We start from the raw sequence: 19,731 nt of genomic DNA, 5'->3' as shown, positions 1-19,731 counted from the left end.
GTTGTGAAAATTAATTTCTAGTTTATCCTTCTGGAAGCCCTAATGACTCTCATCGTTTGGACTTACAAGAACCTGCAAAAATCTGGGTTACGCTTTTCAGACTACAAGAACAGCTACAAAAGATAATTAAGGTCATTTAAATCTTACAAAGAGTAGTCTTGCAAAGAGCCTCATATTGAGCATTCACTAAAAGATGTGCTGATTAATTGGAAAACTGAGACAAAGGTGCTTCCCCGTCAAGAAGGGATTTTGACACTGCTGGCTGTGTCACTCACGGCACAAGCAAGGGTTTTATACGTTTTGCAGAAACACTGAATTAAAAAGCCAGGAAGTTTAGGTTCTAATACCAGTTTTATTTGCAACTAATCACATACAAATCACTTATCTATAAAATAATGATTAACATCAATTCTCTAATTCACAAATATATCACAAAACCAAAATTCTTCCCAAGAAAACTTCTTTGTAAACCAAGATATTACTGCTACTTAGCTTTTCTCTAACTCAAAGGTTGAGAGTGACAAATTACAGAATTTGTCACTTAGCATTCACTTGCATACTTTAATTCTGCAGACAGACAATCTGGTTCAGATCAGCACTGTCCTATTTCAACCTTACAAAACAAAAAGCTATCCACAAGAAGTTACTGGTGAAGAAAAAATTGGCCAAATACACTACTGAGACACAGTTTTGTGTTAAGTACAGTGCTTGTAACAACCCTGCTGTTAAATAGAACAAAACGTAGCCTTAAACAACTAAAAGCATGTTTGCCCTTTTGAAGGAACACATACTGTTAGGACAAGCATCTTAGTTCACTAAAAACGTTAAAGAGGAATGTTTTGTAGTATCTTCAGATGGCCAATCAAAATGGCTGAGACAACTTTTTTTAACCCTTTGTGTCCCTCTGTCCATTTTCATCCTACAGTATTTCATTAAAAAATTCAGTTCCCCACCTGAGAACACAATCCTCTGTATTCAGCCATCGTGTGAGAAATGTTAGCATTCTACCACTAGAGCATAAACATAGAAGAGGAATTAGCATGTTACTGAATGAGGATTCAGGAAGAAAATTCTAACTGGGTATAGAAAAAACGTATACACTGTAAGCATCTGGTCATTTTTCACGGGTACGGAGCATGATGACCATAGCCAGTAAACCCTCAAGAGGTAAGCACTTGTATTTAGCAAGGTCAGTTTTGTATGATGTAGTCTCTGTTTCTGAAGTCTCCCTTACATAGTGTGACAGAAACAAAGACTGGAGCATGGTTCACAGAGAAACACAGAACAGATACAAATACCCTAATAAAATAACCATGTATACCACTGCTTAGGGAAATATTTTAGACGAAATATACTTTCACTACTGGCCCCAAATGCCATCATTCACTTATGTTATTTAACTGTAAACTTTTAATACAAAAATACCTTTAAGCTGATAATAACATTTAGTGACTTACAAAACTGACAATATTTCAATGCTACACAAAACAGTTCTATACACAACTTAAAGTTTTAAAGTTCTTTGCTGGCACTTGATTTTATAGTTGATAGACACAATATCTACTGATCTCAATAAAATACTGTTCTTAGCTTACACATATTTTCAAAACGAATATTATCTCATTAAACAGCAAAGAATAATCACATTTTGCTGACGAATCTAAGATGAACACCAAAACTGTACAGCCAAAGTATTTTAAGAATCACATAAACTTTTTAAGACAATGGATACAAATTTACACAATCGTGTCCAGTGAAAAAGAGGATGATTCCTCTGATTCTGTGAAGCATATATCAAGTATAGATCAAAAACGTGAACCTACAAAGCAAGTTAGTTTTTTTTTTTTTTTTTTAAGGTTTTTCAATGACTGGTGACCCTACTAGAACAGATGGAACATGGGTCACTGTTTGCAAATACACATTTTACATTACAAATTTAAAACTGAAGTTTCTTTTTAAACAGTAGAATCTTGTTTTTGTTTGTTTTTACTTTTAGTCAGCTTACAGCCATGTTGTACATCATTACAAATGAAATCACCAGTCACATTAAACATATGCATTTTTTTTCTTCACAAAAGGGGAGGTAACTGAACAAAAACCTGGCAAACTATATTTAAATTAGAACACATTTTGTAATAACCCACTATTTAAAGTTTGGAAACCTTCTATCCTATCCTAAAGGAAAAGATAGACTTTCCAAACCCTACCTGGTAATTCCTATCCAATCAGCTTTCTATTGTGAAAATCAAAATTCAAGTCACAGTACTTGTGGCACAAAACAGAAGATAAGATTTAATAACAGAACACTAAATTAGTATAATCAAACATAAACATACCCAACAATCAAATCAATACTGGACTTTTAGAACAGTAAATTATTAAATAGGTTGATTTCTTTGAGTGTATAAATTCCCTAACATTAAATTATGTTAGTATTTCAAACAATACCCTTTCTAAACCAAACCTGAAATGAATCAACCTGTTGTGTTTTTTTTTTTTCCCAGCAAAGAGAAAGGGTATCTCTTTAAGACACTTTCCAAAGCAGTGAAAACACCTTAGTGTTTCAACCTATCTACAACAAATTCTGCTGATCCTGTGCATTTCACTGAGGTGCTACCTGAACCCACAAATCATCATCAGATAAAGAACTTGAACTTCCTGACTCAGAGTCCAGCTCACTGAATCCACCTAAATCCCATTCAGTGCTAGATTCACTCGGCACATCTTCTTCCTCAGTGAGGAAACTGTGACCAGGTTCAAGGCAGGAAGGATAAACACGAGCTGAGAGGCAAAAGAAGTTAGAATCAAACTGGAAGAGGCCTAAGGTGGTACCTATGTTAATCCACTGGTCCCCCCTAGTGTCATATTCATACACGGTCACCCGGTTCTTCTTCCATTGCGGGGTCCGCGAGGTGATCAGCAACAGTTTTTGGCCGTGATTGATAATGCGGTAGTTGTTGGTCTCCGACACCAAGGGAATATTATTAATCTGCCTCCATTCTCCTCTGACCGGATTGTAGACCTTCATGACTGGGATGTCACAGATGCAGTAGATCTCGTCATTGAAGACACAGGCTTCCTGAAAGTCATTGCGCTTGAGAGAAACACACTTGAGCCACATATTGTGGCTAGGATCATAGCAGAACATGCGCTTACTGTTGAGAGCATAGAGATAGTTCTGGATTACCATTAGATCGAAGGATATGAAGGAATGGGGTAGCGGAGCCACCAGCGCCCACTGGTTTCTCTGGACGCTGTAGCATTCCACTTCCTTCAGCTTAACGCCGGTAATGGGGTCTCGCCCACCCAAGATGTAGATGTAGCCATTGAGGTAGGCCACATCCATGCCCTCCCGGCACAGCAGGCGGTCGGCAAGCTGCTGCCAGCTATTCTGGGCTGGCTTGTACACCCAGAGGTCCTTCCTGGGCTGAGCGGCCAGGTAGATGTCATGGTCTGGAGAGACACAGACAGCTAAGGTGGTGACAGTCCTAGTGTGAGCAAGGCAGGTCAGAGGCGACGGCACTTTGTAAATATCGCCGGTGTATGGGTCACAGCACAGAAAGGGATCTCTAGGATGTCCAAAGAAGATCACCATCTTCTTAGCACACACACCGAGCCTCTGGGGGGGATTTTCTGCTGTGGACACAACCGAGGAGCTAGAGCCACCAACACCACTGCTGCTGCTGCTGCTGCTGCTGCAGCCGCCGCCGCCCCCGCTGCCGCTGCCGCCACTGCCGCTGCCGCCGCTGCCGCCCCCACTGCCACTGCCGCCCCCGCTGCTGCCCGCACTGCCGCTGCTGCTGCCGCTGCTGCTGCTGCTGCCGCTGCCGCCGCTGCCACCGCCACCGCCGCCGCCACTGCTGGTCTCTGGCTTCGGCACCAGAGACTTGCACAACTTGTCACCATAGCGCATCTGCAGGGCCCCTTCAATAAGGTCCAGACAGTACTTCTTCACAATGGTGTTGGTCAGCAGCCCTTCCAGGTAATCCTTATTTTCATCTGTGAAGTGCGTCCAGCGGACACACTTGAAGACCTCCGCAGCACTCGGACCCCGCTCCTTGGGAGCTGCCTCCAACCACTGCACGGCCACATGGCACACAGTCTGCTCCAGCTCTATGTTGAGACTATCCAGGCGCAGGATTGACAGCAACTGGGCGAGGGTCAGATCTGCCAGAGTCTCTTCCCGAATCGAGCCCATCTGGCTGAGCTGCTTGAAATTGTGGGCTATAAAGGACTGGGCCTGCGATCGCAGCTTGCGATGGCCGAAGGCGTCAGCAAACTTGAAGATGGCAGTGCAGTTGGCCAGGTCAAGGCGGCGGGCTAGGAAGGAGGCACAGGCTTCCCGCACGTACTCGAGCTGCAACATGTCAGAGGCCGCGTAAAGGCGTTCCACGTTGGCTTCACTCAAGGACACTCGACCCGTGTAGCAGTAGTCGACCAGCACCTCGAAGGACTCGGCATCCACATCATGCATGGTCACGTTCGCCTGGTGGCTCTCGTACATGCCGCCGGTGAACATGCTCTTGAAGTAGGGACACGCGGCAGCCAGCACGTTACGGTTGCAGGGGAAGAGGCGGCCGGTGCCAGGCCCGCTGCCAGGCGTCACCACCTCGATGGTCACATCACATAACAGCCGCGCGTCGTAGAAGGACTTCAGCTGTGCCAGGAGGGCTGCAGAATGAGCCGTGTCCTTCAGCTCCTCCGGGCCCGTGAAAAAAGCCGAAACCGTGGGCTTGTGGATTCTCTTGGGCCGCTTGCCGCCACGGGGACTGGCCAGGCGGCGAGAACGCGGAGCTTCTTCCCGGGACTGCATGGTGTAGATGGCGGCGGGGTACGAGGGCGAGAATGGGTGCAAGGACCGGGCTCTGGCTCCTCTTCGCCCTCTTCTCGCTGGCGCTAGATCGCGGTGTCTCCGGAGAGACTGCAGCACGGGTCCATTTACCTAATTCAGCCCTGTGCCGCAGTGCCGCCGTGCCGCCTCCCTTTATAGCGTAGACAGTGTCTGACTCACCCTCCTCCAGTTCCGCGCCCTTTCTCCGCCTCAGCTCGCCTTACAGAACCCGCTGGACGGAACCGAGAGCCGCCACTGCCGCGCTGGCAATACCGGTAGGCGTCCAAGAGAACTACGGCTCCCGAGCTGCCTTTCGCGCCTCAAGGCATGCCGGGGCCCTCCAGACTCAAGGGGATAGGCGGATGGACAGAAGCCGCTGTGCTTGTTGGGAGTAGTAGTTTCGATAATATCGCGAGATTTATCGGCTGTTCATTGTTTCGGCTGACGGAATTAGAAATCGCTAATTTTCTTTCGTTCGGATTTATGGTTTAGAACTTTGGATTTGGAATCCAGATTGGTCCCACATTCTGTATTCGTCGACTATTTGCCTTCGCTCTCAGAACGGTTTAGAAAATGTGAATAACAACAATATGTCATAGCGCTGTGTGACGCCGACATGGATTGCGTAGGTTAAATAGGATGCTCTGAATAAATATTTGCGGATTAGATTAATAAGGTACTTACGCAGTACCTATGATGTAAAGGTTAGATAAATTTTAGCTTTTCTTCTACCGTTTATGAAAAATCAAGCGCCCACTCTGGAGATTATGAGCCTGTAGGAAAAAATTCAAAGCCCTGCAGGTTTCTGCAGAGATTCCACCCTTCCCTCGCCCCCACATTTAGTAATAGATTTTTTTTCCTTTTTCAGTTATTAGTTTCAGGTGTACAATAAAACGGCACAATAATTCTATACATTACTCGATGTTCATTAAGTGTACTCTTGATTCCCTTTACTTCTTTCACCCATTTCCCCCCTCCCCTGCAACCACCAGTTTGTCCTCTATATTTAAATCTGCTTGTTGTTGTTTTTGTTCGTCTCTTTTCTTCATTCGTTAATAATTGATTTTATTTTTAAGCTCAGTTGTAGGTGCTCCAAAATTGAGCAGAATTTTGTAGGGGACCTCCATATACTCCATCTCCTTATAGTTTCTCCTATTATTAACACCTTGCCTTGGTATATGTGTTGATACAAGTGATGAACTTACACTAGTACGTTATTATGAATTAAGGTGGATCGTTTCTGTTAGATTTCACTCTGTGTTGTACAGTTCTATGGGTGCTGAGAAAGGTATGTCATGTATCCACCATTACAATTAGTTTCACTGCTCTAAAAGTCCTCTGTGTTCAATCTATTTATGCCTCCTTCTCCCTGCCCTCCAGCCCCAGAAACCACTGACTGTCTAGGTAGTTTTAACTTTTCCAGAATGTCATATAGTTGGAATCATACGATGTGTAGCTTTTTTAAAAACCTTCTTTCACTTAGTATTCATTTCAGTTTCCTCCATGTCTTTTCCTCATTAAAAGCTCTTTTCTTTTATCATTGAATAATATTCCATTGTGATTTACACAATTTCCTTATCCATCATCTACTCTATGACATTTCATTTGCTTTGCATTTTTGCCTTTGTGAATAAAGCTGCTATAAACCTCTTGTGCTGGTTTTTGTGTGGACATGTTTTCAACTCATTTCAGTAAATACCACGGAGAGCGATTGCTGGGTCCTAGGGTTAGATCATGTTTAGCTTGTGTAAGGAATTACCAACATATTTTCCAAAGGGGTGGCTATACAGTTTCTGCATTCTCCTCAGCAATTAATGCACATTCCTGTTGTTCCACATTCTTCCTAGCATTTGGTGTTGTTAGTGTTTTGAATTTTTGACCTTACAGATTTTAAACTTGCCTCTGGAAAAATTCTAAAGTATATGATAGTATTTTAAACATTTACCGGCATCTGCAGGTCTGTTGAATTTTTATCTCAGAGAGCAGTATATACGGATTATGTCAAATTATGTAAATAAGGAATATAAATAAATGCTTCGGTGGTCTCACCAAGTCGGTATTTCATGTTCAGGAAGCCGTGCAAAAGTATTTCCATTAACCTCTTTTTTTTTTCTCATTAACCTCTTAATGTCGTCCAATATACCACCTTACACTCCCACCTCCAAATCAATGGAAGCAACTGGAATTCTGGTTATTGAGGATAATTTTAAATAGAAATATTCCCACAAAGAGACCCTGTTCTACTCAGGATCCTTACAGCTTGGCATCATACGTACTCAACCATCCCTTGAATTAATCTAGTCTGTGCTTTATCAAAATGTTATAAATTTGTATTTATCAACCTTGTTTCAGTATACAACCCTCAAAATAAATTGTGCTCAGTCACTGAGTTTTAACTTCTTCATGTAAGTCCTTAGCATTATTTGTTTTCATTTGCTTTTCACAAAATGCAAAATATTAGACACTGTGCTCTCAGGCCTACAGGAGCATTGTTCAATAGAATTTTCTGTGATGATGAAAATGTTCTGTATCTACAAGCCAAAGAGAGAAGCCTAGAACAGATCTTTGCCTCAGAGCCTTCAGAGGTGCTAACCCTGCTGACATCGTCATCTTGGGACTTAAAAAGGAGGAGATGATAAATTTAAACGTTACTTGCCTTTGTTTACATCTTTTTCTGTCTCACTAGTACCTCTCACTAAAAAGCATGGCTTAGTGCTTAGTTCCACAGGTCCACTCATCTTTCTGGGAAGAGATTTTCTCCCCCAAATGCTTCCCCCTTGAAGTTCCTTACTCTGTACCTATGTACATTTGCCTTGTTATGACTCATTGAACACTTTTCTTTTTTCTCCCGTAAAAAGGTCCACATACTTAAATACAAACTGTTAACTATAATACCTGACTCCCTTCGGGGAGCTCACTCCTCTGACCAGGCCAAGTCTGGGAGGCCAAACCTTTGGAAATAGAAATACATCCTTCCATGCCACTCCCAAGATTACCAGGAATACTTAAAACTAGAAGCGCTCCAAAAATTTCACCTAGGATTCAAGGCCTTGTTGACACATCTTGTAATAATAATCTACCCCTAGCCCCCGTAAAGAATCTTAATGGCAAGGGATACTGATTAGTTTAACATTTGTGAGCAATAAACTAGCTAAACCCAGTTTCCTCTAGTTCCTAACCCCAATGCCTTCTGGCCTATATGCAATCAAACACCACTCACTTCACAGTTATCAACTTATGTTCTGCTCCCCCTCCACCCCCACCATACCCCTTTACCCTGATTCAAATATCTTTTTGGCCATCAGATGGAAGGAAAAAAAAAATCAACAATACACATGGACTGCCATGCCTCAGGGGTTTCCTGAAGCCAGTAATTATTTCTCTCCGACTCTCTGCAAACCTGAGAAATTTAACCTTTCCCTATAATTCTCTCCTTATCCATCATGCAGATAACTGTCTTCTCTGCTCATCTGATTTTAACAACTTGTTTATTACAAGCATTTGCCCACAACAGACATAAGGTTTCTAAAAACACAATGCAATGATTCAGCCTCCTCAAGAGCAGTAGCTAGGACACATTACCTCCAGTGAAGGGCCGACTATGTCCCCTGAATGTCTTAACACCATCATTAATTTCCCTTTCCCTGAGACCAAAAGGCAACTCTGAGGATTTCTAGGATTAGCTGGCTAATTGCTAGAACATTCCCCTAGCTTTTTTGTTGTTGCCTCTCCCTTGCATGCCATGACTAAGAAAACAACGCCATTCTCTCTAATTGGGACTCTCCTTCCACGTCAGCATTTGAAAACCTCCCTATCTGTTTCTCCCACTTTTAGACTCTCCAATTGCTCATTACCCTTTTCCCTTCTTTTACAACAAAAGAAGGACATTCATTTCCTTGTTTTCAGGATGGTTAGAAGCTTTTCTTTGCAAACGGGCTACTGCCACAACTGTAGCTAAGCTGCCACTGGAAAGAATTTTCCCCACTCTGGAATCCCTTTGTTCCTCTCTAGTGATAGAGAAATGCACTTCAATGGTAAGGTTATTCAGGATATTTGACAAGTATCCACACTGCTACGAAAATTTCACTATTCTCTACCTCTCTCAATCCTCTGGGAAAAGCAAAACAAAACAAAACAGAGCAAAACAAACACAATGGCTCTCTTAAATTCAAACAGATTTGTTGTTGTTTTTTAATTCATTTGTTTGAAGGCGCCCTTAATTTGACCAATCCAACACCTGTCCTTAAACACTGCTAATGTCTTATTAGATATACTCATTCATCATCAACAGGCCAGGTTTCCTTTGCCATCCCAGCCCTTGCATGATTGTCAAACTGGAGATTTCATCTTCTGCAAAGGCACCACCAAAAGACCAATCTTGATTCTAAGTGGAAGGGATCTTACATGGTGTCTTACACGTCAAGACTGTTACAAAACTATAAGGGGTGTGACACGTACTTCATATCTCACAATTAAAAAATGCAAGACCAGTCTGGTTTCACATATAAGGAGCTTGGAATCCACCACTCTGCCTAGCAACAAGTAAAAAGGCTGAACAGGCTGAAAATCAACAACTCTTCTTGGATTCATAAGCGAGAGGAAAACACAGGGCAAACAGCTAGCTGCTCAAGACTGAAGAGACAGGTGAGTACAGAGAGTCATGGCTTACCGGAGCAGATACCCAGAAGCTGAAACTGCGGCGGGAACCAGTGACAAGGTGGAAAACCTGAAAATATGCTGGAGGAATTGCTGAGGGTTCAGTGTGGGCAACTCTAGAGTCAATGACTCCAGAGGACCCAGTCATGGGCAGGGGCCATTCGGTGGGCACAATATTGTGAGATTTACTTCCAGGACCTTGACCAGCCTTCACAGCGAACATAGGGAAAAAGCCCCTCGTACTTCTGAAGGCAGCCCTTTTAAAATACATCAGAGCCCTCTGTTCCTAACAAGGATCGTTTTCAGGAGAAACTAGTTAGTCGGAGCCTCACCTGCTGGGGTCTTATCAGAGCCTCGCTAAACTCAATGAAGAGAACTACCCAATGCCTGCTCACTCTATCCAAACCCTCTCTGACTCAAGGGGAGGGAAAACAATTAAAACACAAGGACTTTTAAAGCTCACATTTCAGAGGTATAAGCTCGCTGAAAGACTGAAACCTAGTCATAGATCCCGTCCACTTGGCCTACACCTCACAGCCACGTTACTACGGGCCTCCTTACAACAGTTCCTTTTACCTAGCACATCGTGTCTGGCTATGAAGAAAGGAAGGTAAAGATTTGAAGCGACAGAGCAAGTGTATTGTTTTGTTTTGTTTTGAAGATTTTATTTATTTATTAGAGAGAGAAAGGGGGAGGGAGAGTGAGGGAGGAGCGGCAGAGGGAGAAGCAGACTCCCTGCCTAGATGGGAACCTGATGCAGGACTTGGTCTGAGGACGCTGGGATCATGACCTGAGCTGAAGACAGAGGCTTAACCGACGGAGCCACCCAGGTGCCCAAATGTATTTTTTTTATGTTGAATGCTTTTTTTTTTTTTTTTTTTTTTGCACTTGAGTGTAGTTTACACACAAGGTTACAATATTGTATTTTCTTTACTTAAAATACTGTTGGCCCATAATGTTAGTTCTAGGTATCTAGAACAAATGTATTCCAAGTCCTCTAAGGATAAAGTAGACAGCATGCAAAAACTGACGGGGCACTGTCAGCAGAGAAATGGAAATCCTAAGGAAAAAACAGAAAGGAATGATAGAAGTTCCAGCTCAAGATGGTGATATTAGAAGATTCTGAACTCACCTTCTCCCCTGGACAGACTGAATGTAGAGCTATATATGGAACAATTTCTTCTGGGAAAAAAACAAAAAATGATGGACTGACCCCTCTATACTGGGCAAATGAGAGGGAAACCACATGGAACTGGTAAGAAAGGCTGAGAACAATCTTGCCATAAATCCCTAAAGGGAGAACTTCACACACAATCTCAAGGGAACTTAGGAACCCAGACCTTCTCCATGGGGAGTGAAGGGTTCATATCCTACAGTGGGCACCGCACCTTTTAAGACTACCAACTGAGGGGCGCCTGGGTGGTTCAGTGGGTTAAATCCTCTGCCTTCAACTCTGGTCATGATCCCAGGGTCCTGGGATTGAGCCCCACATGGGGCTCTATGCTCAGCAGGGAGCCTGCTCTCCCCCCAACCCTGCCGCCTGTCTCTTTGCCTACTTGTGATCTCTGTCAAATAAATAAAATCTTAAAAGAGAGAGAGGAAAAAAAAAGACTACCAACTGAGAGATGGGCCCCCAAACATCTGGCTCGAAGACCATCACGGCTGCCATCCACAAGACCCAAAGGGCTACAGGAACTGAGGAATACTATTTTATTTTTAGATGTATTTATTTATTTATTTGAGAAAGAGCACAAGTACAAGCGGAGGAGAGGGAGGGGTAGAAGCAGACTCCCCGCTGAGCAGAGAGCCCCATCTGGAGTTCCATCCTAGGACCCTGAGATCATGACCTGAGCTGAAGGCGGATGCTTAAATGAGTGAGCCACCCAGGCACGCCCTGAGGAATGGTTCTTAAAGGGCTCACATGCCATTCACCCTTCCGGGGGCCCCAGGGCAGAAGCAGCCCTTTGGAAAGCACCTGGACTTTATCGGAAAGAGATTTAGTTGGTGATTTTAAAGCATTGGTCAGAGGGGCAGGAGCCTCATAGGATACTCTCCAGGGAGGGAAGCTAGTGGGTGCCATCTTCCTGCTCTCCCTCTGCCTTGCTGGAGGCAGCAGGCACCATTTTCCCCCCTTTCCAGCAGGTGCCATCATTATGCTCCACAAGGTGGACCCTATGGAAATGAATAAAAGGAAAGCTAGTTTAGAATGGAGTTAGGAGGCCAGCGGGGTAGGGTTCAGCCCTACCACTCCTAGTCAGTCCCAGGGGATACACTATTTTATTTACTCTCCCTGCAGGAGGAAGGAAGGTTGGGTGGGGGGGAAGGGTTTCAACAGTACGGGCAATAAGAGTCACAACTTAGCCAATGAAAATCCACTATACTTCCAGCTCTTGGTTTACGCCAATGGACTTTTTGTTTATAACAGCTCCTCCCTACTCCTCCCTTTCCTCTACAGAAGAGTTTCCTCTCCCTTTGTTCTCCAGATTTGCCTATAGTTTTAACCTAGAGGGCTTGTCCTCGATTGCAGTTCTGTGCCATTCCTGGAAAAAAACGAAACAAAAAACCCTGCTATCTTTTGCAGTTAACATAACTGGCAGTTTTATTGTCAAGGTTAATAGCACCATCTTCTGCGTGCTCACTCCACCTTGCTAAAGCCGGCAGGCGCCATCTTTTTTTCCCCTTTTCATTTTTTCCCTCTTCCTCTTTGTTGGTTTGCTTGCTTGATCACCTGGCTGTGGGGGCCAGAGGGGCTTGCATTCCTGGGTCCCAAGGGGGCTGTAACAACCAAAGAGACTGTTGTCGGCCAACTCCCTCTCCCAGGACACTGCACAGAGAGCGGACTGAAACACACGCCCATCCTTTCTGAGAAAGAGGCCTCTTTGCTTGGTCTAGGAGCTGTGACCTAAGGACGCAGCGCGCCGCTAGTCTGGCGCACTTAGAGGGACCTAGGGAGCTACCTCCAGGGAGCAGAGGCCAGGGGACCCAGTGTTTGTGCTTTCCTTCTGCCCCTGCCCTCCAGCTCACTGGTCTCTTCCACAAAGAACATTAAACACTTGTCTGGTGCCCTCATTTTTGCAGCTGCAGCCAGGGACCACCCCCACCCCCCACCACTGTCTGGCTCCAGGGGTGAACAGGCCTTACCATTGTGGATCCCACAGGACTGTAACCAATGGAGAAAGAGTTCTTCAACAGCTGTGATCCCCAGCGAGAGGCAGCAGACCCAGGAGCTCAGTCTTTCAGTGACAGAGGCCTTACCATAGTTGCAGCCTGAGGGCCAGGCCTCTAATTAAATCTACATCTGAGAGCTGACTGTAAACCTTTCCTGAGCCTACAGACAGCAGGCACTGTCTCTGTGCTCCCCCACCCGCCACCCCCCTTCACACTCCAGAATGCCAGCACCTCAGAGAGGAGCTCTTACACGTTTCTGGTGTCCAGCTTTTACTTCAGGTACCTGGCTTTGGAGGCCAGTAGGGTTTGAGGTCCTGGTTTCCAAGGGCCTGTAAAAATTGGACAGATGGCTTTTAGCAGCCTACTACCCTCAGGGCACTGCACAGACAGCAGTCTGAAACACTGAAAAAAAAATTAACTAGAAGTAAAATTGATGGGGCACCTGGCTGGCTCAGTTTGTAGAGCATGTGACTCTTGATCTCAGGGTCGTGAGTTCAAGCCCCATGTTGGGTATAGAGTTTACTTAAAAAAGAAGAGGAAGAAGGAGAAGAAGAAGAAATAAAATTGGTATGCCAAGAGAGAAGAGCATATAAAATTATATAAAATTCACTTGAGTACGTATTAGTAATTGATAGGTCCAGCGGGCAGAAAATCAGTAAGGATATATAGTAGTACTCTCTTTTTGATGGTTTCATTTTTTTAAAAGATTTTATTTATTTATTTGACAGAGAGAGAGAGAGATCACAAGTAGGCAGAGAGGCGGGCAGAGGTGGAGGGGAAGCAGGTTCCCTGATGAGCAGAGAGCCCAATGTGGGGCTCAATCCCAGGACCCTGAGATCATGACCTGAGCCGAAGGCAGAGGCTCATTTTTTTTTTTTTTTAAAGATTATTTATTTGCCAGAGGGAGAGCGAGAGAGTGCACAAGTAGGCAGAGCAACAGGCACAGGCAGAGGGAAACACAGGCTCCCTGCTGAGTAGACAGCAAGATTCGGGGCTTGGTTCTGGGACCCTGGGATCATGACCTGACCTGAAGGCAGATGCTTAACAGACAGAGCCACCCAGGGGCCCCTTTCCATGAGTTCAGTTACCTGAAGTTAACTGTGGTCTGAAAGCGGATGAGCCTCTTTCTGACTTACCATCAGAGGCTCAGTAGTAGCCTTGCATGACACCACGATGCCTATGTTATTCATCTCACGTCGTCTCATCACATACACATTTTATCATCTCACATCCTGGGAGGAAGGACGAGCACAGTACAGTAAGATATTTTGAGAGAAAGATCACATTCATATAGCTGTCATTACAGTATACTGTTATAATGTTCTAGCTTATTGTTATGAGTCTCTTACTGTGCCAAATGTATGAGTTCAGCTTTATCATAGGTGGGGATGTATAGGAAAAACACAGTCTCCATAGGTTCGGGAGTATCTGCTTGTTCAGGCATCCATCAGGCATCTCCAAACATATCCACCGTGAATAAGGGAGGACGATTTTAGTTGAACTGAACAGCACCATCAATAGGCTGGATCTAAACTGACATTTGACATTTGAAGAACGCTACATCGGCAACAGCGGAATATACATGCCTCTTAAATTCACATGGAACATTCACCAAGACTGACCACAATCCGGGCTGTAAAACATACCTTAACACACTGCAAAAAGAATAGAAATCATGTAAAGCATACTCTCAGACCACATGAAATTAAACTAGAAGTCAGTAACAGAAAAATAACTGGAGAACACCAAGATGTGTCAGTAAGGATTAAACAACACACGTCTTTCCTCCCACCCCTCAATTTTACTGGAGCATGATTCACAAATAAAAATTACATATCTTGGGGGCACCTGGGTGGCTCAGTGGATTAAGCCGCTGCCTTCGGCTCAGGTCATGATCTCAGGGTCCTGGGATCGAGCCCCGCATCGGGCTCTCTGCTCCGCAGGGAGCCTGCTTCCTCCTCTCTCTCTGCCTGCCTCTCTGCCTACTTGTGATCTCTGTCAAATAAATAAATAAAATCTTTAAAAAAAAAATTACATATCTTGATTATACAACATGATTTTTTAAAGGTGTATAACATGATGATTTCAGATCTTTTGTGTAATGATTACCACAATTAAGTGAATTAATCCATTCATCACTTTACATTCTTACCTTTAAAAAAATCTTTTTTTTTGTCGTGAAGACATTTAAGACCTACTCTTAGAAGATTTCAAGTACGCAGTATGGTGTTATTAACTATAATCACCATGCTGTATGTTAGACACCTGGGACTGACTCATTTTACAACTGAAATTTCATACCCTTTGACCAACCTCTCCCTATTTCTTCACCCCTACTCACTGACAACCTCCATATATTCTCTGGTTTTATGAGTTTGGGATTTTTACATTCCACATGTAAGTGATCAGCATTTGACTCTCTGTGCCTGGCTTATTTCACTTAGCATAATATCCTCCAGGTTCATTCACGTTGTTGCAAAAGGTAGGATTTCCTTCTTTTAATGGCTGAAAAATACTCCATTATACACATATACCACATTTTCTTTATTCACCCACCAATGGATACTTAGGCTGTAGCTGTATCTTGGCTCTTGTGAATAATGCTGTAATGAACATGGGAGTGTGGATATCTCTTCAAGATATTTATTTCATTTTCATTGGATATATATACCAGAAGTGGGATTGCTGGACCATACAGTAGTTCTATTTTTAATTTCTTGATGAATCTCCATATAGTTTTACATATGGCTACACTAACTTAAATACCCACCAATAGTGCCGAAAGTTTCTCTTTTCTCCACATTCTTGTTATTCCCAGCACTGCTGTCTCTTGTCTTTTTTTGTGATTTATTTATTTGAGAGAGAGAGAAGCTCATGTGTGTGAGTGAGGGGAACAGCAGAGGGAGAGAATCCTCAAGCAAACTCTCTGCTGAGTGCAGAGCCCGAAGCGGAGCTCAACCCCATGTCCTCTGAGATCATGACCTGAGCAGAAACCAAGAGTCAGGTGCTTAACTGACTGAGCCACCCAGGTTTCCCATCTCTTGTCTTTTGACAAGGTGTGTGGTGATATCTCATTGTGGTTTTGATTCTTTTTTCCTGATGATTAAGTTAATTATGTTGATTAGAAGTGGTAAGTGTAGACACTCTATACTTAATCTTAGAAAAATCATCTAACTTTGACCATTAAATGTAATGTTAGCTGTGGACTTGTCATATATGGCTTTTATTATGTGAGGAGCATTTCTTCTATGCCAAATCTGTGGAAAGCTTTTATCATGAAAGGATCTTCAGTTTTGTTAAATGATTTTTAGCATAGAGATGATCATGTGATTTTAATCCTTCATTTTATTAATGTGATGAATCACATTTATTGATTTGCTTATGTTAAGCCAAACTTGAATCACAGGGATAAAATCCCTCCTGATTATGGGGTGTTTTTGTAGTCTCTTTTATTTATTTCTTCTACAATCTTTCTTCTTTTCTTCTCCTGTTACTGGATTTTGTTTCCTCTTTTTTTTAGTTCCTTGAGATGTAAAGTTTGGTTGTTTATTTGAGACTTTCTTTTTTCTTAATGTAGACATTTATTGCTGTAAACTTCCCTGTTAGAATGGCTTTTGCTATATCTCACAAGTTTTGGTATGTTGTTTCTCTTCTCATTTGTTTCAAAATATTTTGGCTTTTCCTTTGTTCTTCTTTGACCCACTAGTAGTTCAGAAGTATGTTGTTTAATTTTCATATATTTGTGAATTTTCCAAATTAACCTCCTGTTATTGATTTCTAGTTTCATAATATTGTGGTAAGGATAAATACTTGATAGCATTTCAATATTTTTTATTTTTAAGAGTTACTTTGTGGCCCAGTGTATGATCTGTCCTAGAGAATGTTGTATGTGCACATGAGAAGAATGTCTATTTTGCTGGTATTAGATGGAACATTTTTGTCTATTGAATCCATTTGCTATAATATTGTTTACACTTGCTATTTTACTTATTTTCTGTCCAGGTGATCTATCCATTGTTGACAGTGGAGTATTACAATCCTGTACAACTATTCCATTGCTGTTCTTTTCTTCTTTTATCTGTGTTAGTATTTGCTTTATAAATTTAGGTGCTCCTATGTTGGGTATATAAATATTGATAATTATCATATCCTCTTGATGAATTGATCCTTTTATCTATATAATGACCTTATTTGTCTCTTGTTACCTCTCTTCACAGCAAGTCTATTTTGTCTGATGTAAGTGTAGGTGTCCCTGCTCACTTTTGGCTGCCATTTTCTTGGGTATCTTTCTCCATACCTTCAGTTTTCCCCTATATGTGTCCTATTTTTTTTTAAAGATTTTATTTATTCATTTGACAGACAGAGATCACAAGTAGGCAGACAGGCAGGCAGAGAGAGTGGAGGAAGCAGAGTCCCTGCTGGGATCATGACCTGAGCCGAAGGCAGAGGCTTTAACCCACTGAGCCACCCAGGCACCCCTCCCCTATTGTCCTTGAAGCTAAAGTGAGTCTCCTGCAGGTAGCCTATCATTGGAATTTGTTTTATATCGATTCAATCTTTCTATAGTATTTGTTTGGAGCATTTATTTATGTTTAAGTAATTTTTAAAGAAGATTTATTTATATATTTGAGAGAGAGTCGGTGTGTACGAGCAGGGGGAGGGGCAGAGGAAAAGGGAGAAAGAGAATCTCAAGTAGACTACTTGCTGAACGCAGAGCCCTATGTGGGCTCAGTCATGACCTGAACCAAATCAAGAGTCTGACACTTAACTAACTGAGCCCCCTGGGGATCCCTGGTTAAGTAGTTTTTGGTATGTAAGGACTTAATTACTGTGGTCTTATTGTTTTCTGACTTTTGTATTTCCTTAATTCTTTACTTCCACTCTTGCCATTTTTCTTTGTGATGTATGACTTTTTTCTTAATCGTTTGTGCTACTTACTACATGTTTTTCCTTTGTGGCTACCTATGAGCTTACATAAAATATTTTATACTTATGACATCCAATTTTAAGCTGATAAAAACTTCAACTGCATACAAAACTCTGTGCTTTTCCCCATACACCCTCATTTTAGGTTATTGGTATTATAATATACATTTTTAAAATATTGTGTATCCATTATCAAACTATTATGTAGTTATTTTTAATACATTAATTTTTAAAAGCTTTTAAACTAGAGTTGAAAATAATTTCTGCACCACTATTACAACATTAGAAAATTCTGATTTGGACTACTTATCTTTATCATTGAGTTTTATATATTTAGGTGCTTTTCACTGTTTTTCATTGTTGATTTCATTTCCATTTCACTATAAAGATCTCTATCATTTCTCGTAAGGCAGGTCAGATGGTGATGGTGATAAAGTCCCTCAGCTTTTGCTTGTTTGGGAGTTCTCTGCTTCTCAGGACAGTTTTCTGGGAATAGTATTCTTATTTAGCAAGTTTTTTGCTTCAGTATTTTGAATATGTCATCAGATATTCTCATGGGCTGCAAGATTTTTACTGAGAAATCTGCTCATATTTTTGGGACTTCTTGTATATAATTAATCAGTTGCTGCTTTCAAAATTCTCTATTTTTGACTTTTGATAATTTAATTGTAATGTGTCTTGGTGACCTTTTCTGGGTCATACAATTTGAGGATGTTTGGGACTCATAAGCCCAGATGTAATTCCTCACCCGGAATTTGGGAAGTTTTCAGCCAGTATTTTTTTTAAAACTTTTTTACTAATATATTTTTGTTAAATTTCTTCGTCATTTTTTTTTTTTTTCCTGCAAGACTGGGTGTTGATACCACTGTTGGAGTTTAACTTCAGTCCCAAATTCCATGAAAGAGAAATCAGCAGGAAAGTTTTAGAGGGGAGGGAGGGAGGGAGGGAGGCCAGGGAGTAAACAGAGTTTGACTGGAAAAAAAGAAGAGGGTGTGTGTAGTGGGAATTCCCAGGCAAGGCCATTCCTTGAAGGATGGGGTTGGCAGGCAGCTTGTCTCATGAACGGGTGGGAAGAAAGATCCCCTGTTGGGTCCCCCTCTTCCTAGAGTTTCCTGTCCCTAGGGGAAAGTTATTAACAGGAATCAAGCACAACCTCAAACAGGGCTCTCCCACCTCTCACCCTGGTTTGACTCCCACCTCTACTCTGCCTGGGAAGTGTGTGAGAGATTGGCTTCCTTTGATCCTTCTTTCTGTTGAAGATGCTGATGTGATGGGGGAAGGATATAACCCACTTAGAGACTACTAAACTTGTCACAGCTTCTGCTCCTCTGTGAGTTCCTGTTATCTAGGCTGGTTGCATTTCCCAGAAATGCTTCCCCCCATCCCCATGTCCCAACTGCCAAAGTTTTGGAGAGTGGGGTCCTAGCTCAAGTGCCTCTAACCCTGTGCAGTAGGAAGGTCTTCCTTAGGCCCCTCAGATATCTAATCAAAGGCTGTAAGTGAGTCCAAACCAACCAAATAAACTTTAGGGGGAGAGAGGAGGATGGGAGAGTTCAGTGGGTAGACATGACTGCATTGGACTTCTTTCCTTCATGCATTGCTGTTGAGATAGGCCTTTTTTTTTTTTAATTGACTTTCTGTCCTTTGTCTCTCTCTCCACTCATTCCAGGACCCTCATGATGAGGAATGCAGTGCCACAGCATGATCATTGCACTGGTTTCTGGGAGTTCTTCCCTTCTTCTTTGTCTAGTTAACCCCATTTTGTGTAACTCTGCCAATTCCCCCCATTGTTCTGTATGAGGTGGGATAGAAGTAAGCATTCCTGATGGAATGCTGGACAAGCTGGATATCAACCTCAGGCTCTCTGTTCTCCAGTGGAGAAACCATGGACCCAGGGGAACCTGTCAGTGTGGTAGTGTGCCAGCCTGAGGGAAGGGCAAGTTGGTCAAAGTGAAACCACCTCTCGTAGCCTTCTAATCCAGCTTCTCCCAGTTTTTGTTATCCAAGGGGTGCTTCATCCACACTCTGGATTCTATGATTTTCACACTGATGTTATTTTCTGTGAATAGTTGCTTGTTGGTTTCTTTGTAATGGGGACTAAAACCCAGGATTTCCTTTTCTGCCGTCTTGTTTTCACAGTGGAAGTACTG

General features: G+C 42.6%; 1 protein-coding gene across 1 annotated transcript; it reads right to left on the bottom strand.

Annotated features, from left to right (window-relative positions):
* Positions 1-332: 332 nt before the first annotated feature.
* Positions 333-5,100, bottom strand: LOC123925247 (kelch repeat and BTB domain-containing protein 6). Its single transcript, XM_045978489.1, has one exon. The coding sequence runs from the start codon at positions 4,811-4,813 to the stop codon at positions 2,603-2,605; it is 2,211 nt and encodes a 736-aa protein (XP_045834445.1). The 5' UTR covers positions 4,814-5,100; the 3' UTR covers positions 333-2,602.
* Positions 5,101-19,731: the final 14,631 nt, after the last annotated feature.

The sequence above is a fragment of the Meles meles genome, chromosome 14, assembly GCF_922984935.1.
Source record: "Meles meles chromosome 14, mMelMel3.1 paternal haplotype, whole genome shotgun sequence".
NCBI lineage: Eukaryota > Metazoa > Chordata > Mammalia > Carnivora > Mustelidae > Meles > Meles meles.
Note: the sequence above shows the minus strand (reverse complement) of the source record. Positions and strands in the feature narration are given on the sequence as shown.